This window comes from Ammodytes marinus, assembly GCF_949987685.1.
Source record: "Ammodytes marinus genome assembly, chromosome: 21".
NCBI classification, from domain to species: domain Eukaryota; kingdom Metazoa; phylum Chordata; class Actinopteri; order Uranoscopiformes; family Ammodytidae; genus Ammodytes; species Ammodytes marinus.
In genome coordinates, this window is record NC_137225.1 from 6,582,643 (window position 1) to 6,597,127 (window position 14,485).

The 14,485-nt window shown below is 43.1% G+C and overlaps 1 protein-coding gene across 2 annotated transcripts in view; it reads left to right on the plus strand.

Moving 5' to 3' along the window:
• The window catches only part of mpp7a (MAGUK p55 scaffold protein 7a), a 147,981-nt gene that overhangs the window by 102,231 nt on the left and 31,265 nt on the right, over positions 1–14,485 (plus strand). For both annotated transcript variants that reach the window (XM_080050158.1, XM_080050159.1), the window contains exons 10-11: positions 3,028–3,224; positions 3,974–4,038. In XM_080050158.1, coding sequence (XP_079906284.1) covers positions 3,028–3,224; positions 3,974–4,038 — 262 coding nt within the window. The remainder of the gene's footprint in view (positions 1–3,027; positions 3,225–3,973; positions 4,039–14,485) is intronic.

Below are 14,485 nucleotides of genomic sequence, written 5' to 3' on the forward strand. Positions count from 1 at the left end.
AAAACAGAGAGCTTCTGTACTCCTACATGATCCTTTTTTTTTGTTGGATGCAGAACATTGTTTTTGAACTGCAGTGAGGACATGACCCGCACAAGGAAAGAGGAGAACCGTAAAATCATAATGTGAAGAGGGAATACAGTAAATGGGCCCCTTTATATGCCTAAAGCAGCTTGTGTAAATGTGTCCATACTAATGTAAAAACGCAACCCGAGGTTTTGCACCACCCACAAATTTGCGAAACTTAACCTTTTTAGGAATCTGCACATGCTTTTGTACAAGAAATATGTTTTTCAAATGTGCAAAGAAAAAAAAAACAGATTTGAACCTGAAAAGGACCTCAAATGCATTATTACCAAAACTCACTACCTCACCCCAGTGGTTCCAGGGTTCTGTGTGGTTGTTACTCCTGCACAGGTCGACTGTCTACATTGCAAGTATTTTAGCAATGCTCACTCCTAAATAATGCATTTGTCAGTCATCCAAAATGCACTGGACCAAAGTTACTGACTCTTGTTTTAAAGTGTACACTGGCAACGTATTCAACCATGCAACCTGTAGGGCCTTCTTTTTTTTTTTACCGGACAAATGAAAACTTTCACTGACACCCACAGACAGTGGTTCAGACCCAGCATTGTTTTTCTGGCTTAGCAAGGTTTCAGTGTAGTGAAGGCAATGGAAACCCAAAGTTATAAGCAGTCACATTAGGCTTCTATCTATCCACCTTGTATCATCTCATCTCACAGCTAAAAAGAGCGATGAATAGCAGGTTTTGCAAACTAAGCCTTTTACTGTCCCAGGGCAGATAATTAGACTTTGATTCTGATGTTGCTCCAATATGGTTCTTTCTTATTTATCTGTCTGTTGTTCTCTGCTGGTTAGGGAGGTGTGTGATTTAGAGAGACACGTAAACCTATAAAATCAGTTCCTGTGTAGATTCTCTCACTGTAGTCTTGTGGTTGCCACGGTCACGTAACCATCATAAACACTAAATGCAGTGGCAAAGAGCCTTGTGCGTTGACGAGAGCGCCAGCCAGCTTCCCTCTCATTGCCGATGGATTGGCGCAGGTCTCGGCCAAGCCACGGCTGCCACGCTGTTTGCCATGGTGTTGTGTCTGAACACAAGTAGTTGTACGAGAACATTATGAAACATTGGGTTAAAACAAGAATATGAATCTGTCCAGACAGACATTCAACGCCAGCTTTCGGTACTTAACAGTTTCCACACCCAGCCATATGTAGGACAACAGTATCTTCATTCATCTCCAGCGGTTGGGATGTCACTCTCAACGAGCATACCGTCGTTCTCACCCACTGGGGTGTTGAGACACCATTTGTCATTTCTCTCATCTATCAGCAGCAGACAGGGGCTGCATCTACTCGTAGGGTTGAAGGCCATTGATCATTTTTCACAACAAATGCCACTCTGCCTGTGTAACTGAGGTGTAGAGGATGGGGTGGGTCACTTATATATGTTGTCATCATGTAATGGCTGAAACTGTCTGGCTATCTGAATGGTTGGCACCATCAGTCGCTCCTTTCATTAAACATAGCCTGTACGCTCACATCAGGTGTAGACGCGTCAAAGGCCAGCTAAGTGGCTGAAGACGTGCAGGCCAGAAAAGCGAGCCAAGGGAGGAGAAGAGGGAGATCTAAGTGTACAGATGTGTGAGCGTTCGCTAGAGGGTTTAACAGCCAAAGGCGGCTGTTATGGCCCAAACAAAACATCTCTGTCTGAAACATAATTTTACTACATGGCCCAATGCACTCTTTAAATCAATAGGACATCTCAAAATGTAATGTCCCCTCCCCTCCGTCTTGTTTTCTCTCTCCCTCACTCACACATACACACTTTCCTTTCACGGTCTCTCTTTCCACATGTACCGAGGTGTCTCAGGGACGATAAGTCATTGTGACAGAACTCAATTTGGACAAAGAGACGCAGCAAGGTGCTCTGAGTTGAAGCCCGTCACCCACAAATGGGAAAAGATGTCTGAGGTTTTTCCACTATAAGGTTCCAACCTGCGTCGTGTTGATGAGGTGTGTCCAACCACTGCCAAAGCAAATCAGACCTACTTTGTAAATAAAGAAAACATTTTATTTTTCTGTATCGTTGAAATCCTTAATGTGGAAAGATTCCCGATATTACTGTAGTTTGTGCTTACAATTTGTTAGTCGGTGGAACTGAGCACTTCAAACTGGAGTCTCTGATTCAGATGACAGACAAGATGTTAAAGGTGGAGTCAGCAACTCTAGAGAACGCTTGTTGTCAATCTCTTGTCAAAATCAGAGAATATCTCCTCACAATCCGCTACCTGTCCGCCTAACTGAAAATAACAAAATGGCGTAGGGTGAAGTCAGGTAATGTGGGACACTTTTTGGACATCATCAAAAAGCTGGTTAGTCATCCATGCTATGTGTGTTTTAAAGCTATAATGCATAACTTCTTTCACCCCCATGAAGTATTCTAAGTAATTACATGAGGTAAGCCTTCAGTGATTGCGAATGAATTTACTACGGTTTTTTTCTTAGCAGTAGAATCAACAACTGAAACATTTCCTGTGCCAGTGTTAGGGGGGGCGACACCAGTTTGTAAACGCTGCCATACTGAGAAATACACAGAGAGTTTTGTGGAGCTGGTACGGTAGGATTATTCAACTTTGTGACGACTCATTTGGCTATGGCTTGTAACCGACATTCATTTATATGAAAATGTTACACACTACAGCTTTAAGTTTTGCCACACTTAAGATGATGGTGGCGAGGCTTAGTCAATGCAAGTGTTGATGGAACAACTGACTTTGCCAGTTAGCAGTTGCAGCTCTCAACGTCTTGATTGCAATGACCTTTTGGGGATAATCACCCACAGCGTTTGGCCAAGCACCTTCTGCGTTTGCCGTGATGGCTTGCCTTTAGAGTTCACAATCTATGAAATGGAGGGAAAGGTAATTAACAGTGAAGCTTGCTTGCTTTTTCCTGTTGTGCCCCTCAATCCAGCTCTTTGTCTTCTACCCCTTCCCCCTCCTCCAGGTGTTTGTAAAGGCACTCTTTGACTACGATCCCAAGGAGGATAAAGCCATCCCATGTAAGGAGGCCGGACTGGCCTTCAAGAACGGCTCTATCCTTCAGATCATGAGCCAAGATGATGCAACGTGGTGGCAGGCCAAACACGAGGGGGACGCCAACCCCCGTGCCGGCCTTATTCCGTCCAAACAGTTCCAGGAGAGGTAAGAAACAACCCCCGGCTTGATTAGCTTGTCCTGTGTAACCCGTTGTATCCTTAACAAGGCCCGACCTAACAGTCTCGAACTGCTGTCACAGTCGCACAGTTTCACTCTCTTTCTCTTTTTCTCCCCTTTTTTCTCTTTCAAAATGTGTTTTTTTTTTCTTCCTTCACACACACTGCCAAAATAGTCTGGATTTCCGCACAATGTCTGGCCCGAAATGAGTAATGACAGAAAATGATAGCGCTGGTACCGATCCACTTTGGACAGCAAGTGGATGGAAAATCGCACATCAGTGTGTGCTTCGGACGGCCGCACTTGATGTGCAACACAGAGCTCAGGAGAGCCGGGGCAGTTTCTTGGCAAGGTCCGAGAGAGAGCGCCCCGAGGAGGAAAAGAAAAAAAAAAGAAAAGAAAAAGCCACACACACTAAAGAGGGAGGGAAGAGAGAGAGAGAGAGAGAGAGAGAGAGAGAGAGAGAGAGAGAGAGAGAACATTTCAAAAACATTCAAATTTAACACTGCAGCATTGTCAACAACAAGTGTGTTTTCCCTTTACCTACTCACTCCTTCCTGTCCTTCCTTCTCGGCTGACAGAATGCAAGTGGCGGATATTGAAGAGTGGGTTCTCTGCAGCGTAGCAGGGAGTGTTTATTATTCCCAATGCGCTCGTGAAAACTGATGTTTTTTGTGCCTTTTTCTTTTCATTTTTCCTCTCTCTCTCTCTCTATTCTCCTCTGTCTCTTCTTCCAGGAGATTTGCACTGCCCAGACCTGTTGCCACACTCCCGCTCCAGAGGAACTCAAGCCGACGATCATGTAAGCATATATCAAGGGCTCTGATAGGCCCTGAGTATTGAAAACATGACAACGCACTGCAAAGCTGGGTGAAGCTGGGCGTACGAGCGCTATTGCAGAGGGAAGGGCTAGGAACAAACAAGTCGTTAAAGTTGCTCATCTCTGCGGCCAATACTGAAACCGATCGTAAAGTTGCACTGCTTCACGCCTGTCATCAGAGGAAGTGTTGTGTCTGGATTCACCTTCCTTCTTTTTATTTCCCTGTCTGCTCCGTGTTTCATTCTCTCAGTCTCTTGCCAGACTCTGTTGCCTATGTCCCACTTTTTGCCTTTTTCGATGTGTTGATGTGGACTAAGTCATGCAGTATCTTTTGATGTGAATAAGAATTATTAGGAAGGTTTAGTCCCTGGAAAACCTCCTAAGCATTTTGACACCTTCCAGCCAAAGAGATCCAGCCAGCCTTCCCATCCCAGCTCACCTCTCCGCATCTCAGAGAGCCTAGTGACGGATTAATGATCTGATACTAGACCTACAGATGTGATGGAGGCTATATAGTGAGCACATACAATCACCATATCCCTGGCCAGTACAGGGGTAGTGCATCAGCAGAAGTTCTTAGCATAACAAGCTTAGATGTTAGGGGATCAGGAAATGGGGGGGGGGGATAGTAGCTAAATTACCCTTATGAATCAAAGATTATTGATTGCTTCATAACAAAGACCATGTTCCACAAGCAAAGCACAGCAGCAGAAACAGTTCCGGATGACCTACAGACCTTGTTCTGAGTTTAGGACTAGAGAATAAAGTCAAAGTCAAAATGATTTCTATAGCACATTTAAAAACAACATCAGTTGACCAAAGTGCTGTACAAGATACAATACAAAATAACATATAAGATACATGAAAAAAAAAGTGAATAGGTTAGAATAGGTTGATATAATAGGTTCCAGTGGTAAAAGATAATCGTCACTACAGTGTCATCAAAGTGTTTTACAGCATAACTTTGAATCAGCTTGCCTGATCTATGAATAGAGGACAATTCCATGAAGGGCTTTCTAGTGATAGTAATGTGACAGTGAGAACTTAATTGTCCTATTCTACGACCATGGCCAGTGTTTTGGGAATCATGGATTTGCTTGTGGTCATTATCTAAAATCTCATCAACATGTATGAAGCAACTAACCGATCCAATCAAAATGCATAACGGACCTTGTCTTTTTTTTTAAACTACCCACTCAGCTGCTCAGGATGCTGTTTTATGCCACAAATATTTGCGCCCATGACATTGACTCTTGCCACTGACCAAAAAGCGCTATGAGAGATTGCCGTCTTAAAATGCCAAAATGATTAGCTATTATTTACAAACAGTTGCTAAATAGCATTTATACATGGTGAGCTACAATGCATGAATTAAATTACTATCCAGTTGGCACCATGACTGCGCATAACGATTATAAATTGCATGTGCCTGCCTGAAGCATATGGAGGAAAACATGCTGCAGTGTCATCATGCCATTTCTTTGACCTTTGTGATTTTTCCGCCCTAAAAAAAAAGCAATGATAATTTTGAACTGTTCCCCATGCAACTTAGGGCTATACCGAAGTGAACGTTTTTTAAGTGCAGTAATAGTGTTTATTATACCTTATCTCACATACACCTCTTAACAGTGAAAGCATTCCCTGTATCTTACCTCAATGTGCTTTACATCAATTATGAGCTTATGTGCAAAGAACCGTCTCCTTGACTCCGTCCTATACACCTTTCCTATCCTCCCTCCTCCCATCCTCAATTTGTCTTCATAACTTTGCCTATATCTTCTAATTCATAACCACATCATAGGCCTAACTCTGAGCCCATAGTTTCAGCTTGTCTCACTTCTTTCATTTGGCATTTCTAAAATAATATGAAATACACTGGCTCTTGTGCTTGGCTTTAATAGGCCCGCTCTGATCCCACAATGACCCCATTGAACCGAAAGCCAGGTCTTATTGGCCATATTCCTTCACTGTAGATTACCACTCTGAGCCGAAACATGTCCTTTTGACTACTTGTTTCCCCTCAACATGGCGGTGAGCCCTTAATGTAACGTGACTCTTTCAATATGTAGCTCTGAAATAGCCGACAGAGCTACGCTGACCACCCCTAAACTTAGCATTAGGCACTTTTCACCCCGGATTCAAAGCCCGCGGATGAATTATGGATGTTGTCATTTCCTGGTTATGTTCGACCGCATACTGGCATACATGGTCAGGATGGCCAAAAATAGCTTGCTAAAGAGTTAAAGACAGACAGTGCTGTACTGTTCCCTTACTATTTCATTTTAATGGGCCAGTTCCTATTATGAGTTATGGGATTTGTAAACCCTCCCCCCTCAGGGCAGGTGTAAAATGTAGAGGAGTCCTCTGTGGCCCCGACCAAAAGAACATAAGTCTCCTTTTGACTGTGGCAATACTTTCTTCCCACTGTCATACATACGGTGAGTATTACTTGTGTTTCAGCAGCAGCAGCAGTAGTAGGAAGTCCCTTGACACGGCTCCGTTTGGACTGGATGAATAACTTGGGAATGATAACAGTTCACTCTCTGTTCGTTCAGACACACACACACACACACACACACACATTCATTTTCTGATGTTTTCAAATACAAATTCCAATCAAAGAAAACTGTTGGATCCAATTGGGAGTGTTAGCAAATATTTTTGTGAATAAAAGCAATGGGTGTTACGGAGAGTCCACATCGGAAAAAAGAAGAGATGCGGAAACGTACAGAGGAATATGGATGGACTGGAAGAGGAATAGATGAAGAGAAAAGCAGTCGTGGAGCAGTGGTGTCCGGGTGAAGAGAGATGGAGAGAGACAAAGCTTGGATCCTGGCCCTGTATAGACCGGGGCCCTTGGGCCATAAACTACAACCTAATTGAAGGATACTGTGGAGACCCCACTGTTACCGAGCCGAGAACGGCGGTGGTGATTGAGGAGGAGGTCCCTCTTTCTCTCTCTCGCTTTCCAGCCCGGGAGCTCCGTCGGCTGGAACAATATTGGTCTTGGCGAGGGGCTGCGGCGAGCATTGCTTAACCGTGTCCATTTACGCCTAACATTTGCAAGTTATAAATAATCCCTTTCCTCACTCACGCCGCCTTCGTGGACGCATTCCTCGGTTATGAAACTGATGTTTAAAGCGCCATCAGTTTGCCCTGTTTAAGCCAATTATTAATCGGGTACAGGGGTTAGATCAACTATTTTACATCTATAGCTGTCAACCTGGCCCCTTGCCTCCTCCGTTTTTTTACCTCCCAAGATCTATTTCATCGATACCTGGCCCTCCTCCAACTTTCCCCATCTGTTCTATCTGAACATACTAACGGCTCTCTGGGCTTTCATACAGCAACGTCTGTTCCTCTGTCTGACATGCAAAACCTCTCCACTGTCTGATTGTTTGCTTTGGTTTGCAGAGTGCCAAACACGTGGACACACTTATCGCTCACCTTGGGGTCTTTCTACGTCTCTCCCCCATACATTTCAGCAAAATCATTTTGAAACAGCGCCCGAGAATTGGTCTTAAGTGGCCCTGAACCTGGCCCTGTGTTCAATTTATCCGTCCATTTCATTTTTCAACTTAAACACTCACAGACATTTAGAAATAGAGAAGATTTAGAAGCGCAATGGTTGCCGGAGAAAAGTTCCATTTTATTTTCCAAAAGGTTAGGGCCAGATAACCCCGTGGAGACCACCCTTAAAGTTTTATGGATCAAGTTTTTTTTTTCTCCTTCACTTAAAAACTCCCTGCAAATGAGTTCATAGATAATATCCCAATGACCTATAGAGTTACCTGTAATATGTTGTATTGCATAAACTCAGCTTTTTAATGCAGACCAGCTCTGCTCTGTATTTCATTCAACTTCTTTATCCTGACTTTGAATACTCAGTTCTACATTGGAAGGCCAAGAGATGCATGACAAAGATCTCATTCTTTGTCATCTGGAAAATTCTACTGGTCTCATGTTGGTTGTTTAAATAAAATAAAAAAAATAGAGAGAGAAATGGCAAGCAAGAGAGAAAATTGACAGCGTCCAGTTTGTCCAAGGAGAAGGCCATCTGTATGCTGGCCGGCTGCAAGGAGGTGACATCAGCTCATAACTCATGGCCATTTACAGGGTGCTGACTAGGGGTCATTCTTTTGTCTTTCCCCTTCATCGTAAGGAGGTAGCTGAAAGGTCTTTTAGCAACTGTGCAACACTGCCAGTTGACGAGGACAATGGACAATGACAAGAATGGATTTGGTGATGACCTACTATTCAACATTTAACCCAAGAATACTGTAGTCACTGACAGCAAAATACAACTAATTGGTGTCAAAGCCAGACGAATGGTAAAAACATTACTAAAAGCATTGCAAATATCCATCATAGTTAACAGGCCAACTTCTTGTTCGACCCGTACCTACCATACTTACTGTCTCTTGTGGTTTGACTTTCAAATAAATTGCTTTAGATAATCTGGCTGAACTGCTTGACCTTCTCATCATGTCAATTTGACATCAATCATGTCTCAGATCGTAGCAATAAGTATGACTAGTACAATATTATCAATACCAATAAAAACGACAGCCAGAACATCACAAATAAGACCCACATTTAAATTAAATATAATAAATTAAACAAACACATACAAATACATCCTTACAGTCTCTCGTTCCACCATCCATTCTTTCCATTCAATCCAACGCTACCCTTACCTCACCCCCCACTGTCATCCTCTGTGGTGGATCTTTGGTATGTGGGCAACATGTGCTATACCCCTAAACGTGCGTCCCTTTCCAGGGGGCATGGGTTGTCATGTAAGGTTGGTTAGCCGATTGGTGGTAGACTGGGTGACTGCACACTGGGAATGTCTGTGACAGTCGGTGGCCGCAATCTGGGCGGCCATGGCTCCCTGCGCTCTGCAAATGATAGGCTTGGCTGCCACCGTCACTGCGGGCCTGGCCGTCCACATTAACTCACTTCAGCTCATTTCCAATGCTCACGAAATCTTTCTACGGGCCAGGCGGGTGAAATGCACTCTCAGAAAAAAGGCAAAGGCACGACATCTAGCTTTCACCATTCAAGTGTTCCCAGATAGGCCATGCCCTTTCCATTTGCATTCTGCAGTGTTATCGCATGGTGTTTCGTTAGACTAGGAATGTTCATGTACAAGGCTACATGGCCATTAGGCAATACAAACAATCCTCATGACAGATAGGCACCAGATGAAAGCCTTCCAGAGTGTAATAAGGGCAGCACTTTGAAGGATTTTAGATTATCATTCTCATATTGTCCTTGTTTCCTCTTTCAAGTTTTCCTCCGTATCCCCCCACTCCACAATTACCTCTCATCCTGCTCAGAATGTGCTCTGGATGCTGGTTCAACTTAAAATGTGGCGTTACAATGGGAAGAGGGCACATCAGTAGGAACTTTGCCGTGAACACTAACATGTGAAACAAGATGTCAGATAAAGGCAGACGCATTTGGCTCCACACTTCGGAACAATCACCGCTCCCAGGCCTGACGTTTCTTGCATGAAACAACCTTTGCAGTGATCGGTCCTGACTGCTGTTTTGGCTAGTCATTAAGTCCGGCTGTGGCGTAACATCTCGTTGAGCTGCATTGCCCTGTGGGAAATGAACATGGTGCTGTAAGGCGAGCCCCATTGTGTGCTAGATGGTGTTATGTGTGTTTTGATTTAACCTGGTTTGGTCAAAATGGGATCACGTGACGGGGAGGAAGCGTCCATAAGTGCCTCCAAATGTTCACGTCATCTTAAACCAAACACACACAGATCCTACATTGGCTACCATTGTGAAACCATCATCTTATAGCTGTTTGGATGAAACTCTCAAACATCTGCAGTCATTTCAAAAGCTACCTTAAATTGAAATGAACTGCTTAACTGCATTAGCCTGGCACCGCCCGCCTACCTACTTACGCTCAATTTTAATTTCCCTTCAGTAGTCAGTCTGGGTCCGTGGTATATTCGCGGGTTTTCTCAGCCTGATTTTTGGCTGTCCAATCAGCGAACAGGTGGAGTGACTGAGAACAATGATGTTGAGGTAGTGCGCCAGTTTCAGTTGTAGTCAGAAGCCGACGGATGACATACGTCATGACCAAACGTTATGTGATTGGTTGGCAGATGGGCAGATCCAATAGTTTTAAACTTCAACAGACACCCGCCTTCAAGTGAGCTTAAGTTTGTCAATTGAGCGATTCCAGAACTTCTGTACAAATGAAATGAAGTACGATGGTCTGGTAGGACCAGGCTATAACTGTATAGCACAATCTTGTTAAATAAATGCTGGGTCATAATGTTCCCTTTTAATATTGTATATCAATGTATCAATATGAGGTGGCCACTTGGGGGCTACTTAATCTAAATTATGTTTCTTTCTGTGAAGCCACAGTGGATGCACCACAGACATGTACCACAGACTGTGTCTCTCTAGGTAACAATGGATTTAATGTCTTCTAACAAAATCAAACTGTAGAAATGTCAATAAAAATTAGAGTTGATTATAATAGTTTGACACGATAGTTTGCCGAAAATATCTGAACTCAAGGTCCATTTTACTATTTTTCCTGAGCTTTCTATTGTATTTTGTAGTCTTTACTTGGTTGTCATCACAAAATGTGGATACAGCTTCTGCTGGGGGTTATGATCTCCCGCCGAAATGCATGTGATTAAAACTGAGCTGTCTCCATGACAAACGGGCATTCTTCTAATATCTGATGAGACCAAGAGTTTCAGGTGAAAGCGTCAGAAAAAAGCAAGTTAATGGACTTTCAGTTAGTTTTAGTTTTTTTGTAAAATGTAGTTTTACTTTTAGATAAGTAATGTACAGTTACATATGTTGCTGAGCATTGTTCACAAAATGAAATAGAATAATGAGCTATTTAGATTTTCTATGAGAAATGACTCAATTTAAAACAATATTTTAATATGCATTTGTGTTGTGCACTATAGTGTACTTTATAACACAAGGAGTCAAACCATCTTAACTGTGGTTAAAATCTGAACATTTTTTCATCTAGGAAATTAAGATGTTAACTCTTGTTTTTGTCATTTGTTTTTGTCTTTTGTTTTTTGCTTTTAAGACGATGTGGCTGTAGAGTTTGGTAGGTTTTGTCTTCTTATTCTCTCATCTCGTCCCTTAACTTACTTTTTGATACCCCACATTACACCTAACTGAGTAATCTCCATTCCTTGCTTCTTTGCACTCACAGCCGAGGAGATTGAAGGTACTACTTGTCTGACATCCCCCATTAAATAGAACTTCATTGATAGGTCACTGGCTAATAGTGACACTGAAACCCTTTTGTGATTGGTTCCCTTTCAAAATATGTGTGTGTGATAAAAAGGGATATCTATCACCTTTGCTCCCCATCCTTCCTGTTTTCATTTGGCCTGTCTTCTCATGTCAAAACTCATTCTTAAAGGGAAACATTAGACTGTCAATATCTCCTGTGGAAACTGAAGGGGAGTTTGCAGGTTTATTGGCTCTTGCATTGTGCAAAGCCTGATTTTTCACTTGCGATCTTGTCATCTTGATTAGAGTGGACATTGTTTGGGGGAATCATTCCTTCAAATGTACACCTCCAGTAATCTTGCTCCAGCCAAACTCACTCATAAAACTAAATCATATACCTACAGAAAAGCATCCAAAGCAATGGCCAGCGATGTAGTGGATTTCAAACTTAAGTTTGGTTAATGTAAATCATTATTTGAATAAATTATTTAAAAAAAATGATTCTTACTGTTCTAAGTAAATTCATTGTATTATTTTCTCAGGGGAGGACAGAGAGGAGCATTTTGGTTAATGGTGCTCATCATTTGCTGGCTGGAGGTTACACTTTATCTCTTATTTACCACTATGTCAATGGTCATCACTTTGGACAAACTAAAACACTCCATAAATTACACAAAAAACTCATTTTATTTCTGTCTTGTTATCGGTACCTGTACGTGTTTTCTCATGTATGTCTATGGACCTGTCCTTTCACCTTTCCAGTTCATGGTTAAAGGGGTAAGCTGCCTGTTTCTCTGATATCTTACTATTCTCTTTAACACCATGATGTGCCTCTCTTCTGGCTTCTCCTTTCCTCTTCTTCTCATCACCAGAGGATGATGCCGACTATAGTAGCGGATTCCACGTAGGTGAGAGATGTTGTCTTTCTTCTTTCCCGTTTGTCCTCTGCCCTCCTAATGTATTTCATCCATGTGCAGTGAAGACAATGGCACCATACTGTGTTAGATTTACATTGTTCCTATCCATTAATGTTCCCATGTCACTTAAGCCCTTCCTATAAATCACACGTTGTATTCTGTGCCATGTTACCCTGAGAAATAACTACCTGATTTCCATAATGTGCTTGAACAAATTGTCATAAAGCCCACATTGACTTTGGTACAACTCATTAAACTTGGACATGTGTCTGAAAACGCACACTAGTTCTGTCCTGGTACGCTAGCTTCCATTGTGCTATTTCTGCTCTCGCTGACAATGTGACTGCACTGGCTGATCATGTCATGGATTTGCAGGATGTAGTAGTTATCCATGCTGCCTCCACTGTGGGTCAGAGGACATCTTTGAGAATGCTTCTGGATGAATTTGGGTTAAAAGGACAGCTTGTTTTCCGTGCTTTGTTCTGGAAGGGCGGGCCGAGTGCCGGTCTCGTTGATGTGGTCCTGGTCAGATTTAATGACAATTACCGTGGCCTGCTTTGGTTCAACAGCCGTTTCCAGAAGGGCTGCTTCCAATTCTCTTTTTTTTGCACAGAAAACGTTTCCCATCATGTTTTTATTACCACTGTCATTTTCCCGACAAATCATAAGGTATCGTCCCACTGGAGGACCACAGGCCGTTCTAGCTGGCTCTTATGCAAAATCCTCTGTCAGTCCATCTCCCGTTTTTCTCATGTTTCTGCCTCTTTATGTCTTTTGCTTTCTGTATCTTCCTCTCCGTATCCCAATCTGTCTGTATTCAGATGTTAAGGTCAGGGGGTGAACCAGCCCCAGAGCTCTCCTTCCACACTGCACTGTTTGGACTCCAGATTTCACAGTCAATCCAGTGCTCACGCGAGTTTATAAATACTGAGTTTGAGCCATGTCTGCCAAGCTCAATCAGGGTCACTTCCCAAGGCCGAGCTATACCAAACACCAGTTTTTTCTTCCCCCCCCCCCCCTCCCCCCCACACTCCACTCTGTCCCCTTCAGGCCTGCCCTTACTGTCACCCTTCCTCCTCCACGGGGTCAATGACCTCAGATTCTCCTCTATACCCAAACACAGTCCCGGACTCTAGCGGGTTAGCAGCATTTCCCGAGTCCAGCAGCCCAGAACGGGGTTTAGCTGAAATGAGAGAACCTCAGGAGGAGGAGAAGTGAAAAAAAAATTGTGAGTTATAATAACATCTTCTCTATGAGAGTACTTGCTGCATGGCTTTTCAGCCTGTTGGATGTGGTTGTATGATTTAGAGTTGGCCCGTCCCGAACAGTTTGAAACTCTAGAACTTACAGATGCTTTTGTAATGCTACTGAGGTTGCATGGAGAAATAAAGGAGGCGGTGGGGGGAGAAGGCAGTTGTTGTCCTTAAGTTTTTGGTTTGTTTTCCTTCCATGCCTCGCTCAGTGATGCAACGTCTGTACGCTCTTTTGCCAAAAGTGATCCCTGAGCACAAGAAGGAAAACTTGGTCCGTTAATGCCTTCTTATCGGGTTGTAGTGAGCAGTGCTTGGAGGCTTTCAATTTCGTACAGATAATTAATGAGCACTTTGCTTCACCATGCACATTTTTTTGATGTTGAAGACATACTAATGCCTCTTTTTTCCAACGGGACACAGTGTAGTCTGGCGATTAATGACATGAAGAGGAAGAACACAACGCGGCGCTGTAATTCTTCACAGAAATGATTATCAAAGGACTACAGTGTGTAGCTCCACCGTGTTGGGACCACTTGGTACATCAACAAAAGGGTGACACAAATAGATCAGTGTCAGTGGAAAAGCAAATAAATGCATGCCATGCCGTCCCGAACCTCACCGCTCAGTGGAAACAAGGCCCAAGAGATTTGTTTTGTTAGTGATCCATCAGTGCACTCAGACTGAGTCACAGTCAGAGCATCGATACACTTTCACTATGATGTGAATGCGTAGGCATAGCTACACATCACTATAACTTAATCCCTAAAATCCCCAAAGTCAAACACTGAACATCCCAAGAGAAAGACAGATGGGTGGATGGCAGGACAAGCAAGAAGCTCCAAATTGGTTAAAGCTGAACAAACGGGGGCTGGGATATCCATCAACCCCTCCAAATCCAATTATGTCCAAGTTGTGGAAAAAAATGGGAAAGTGTTATAAACTGAAATAAAAAACGCTCCATTTCCAAAATGAGATGAGTTCATCAGGCTACAGGTTCAGTAGTTGTGGACGTGCAGGAGCC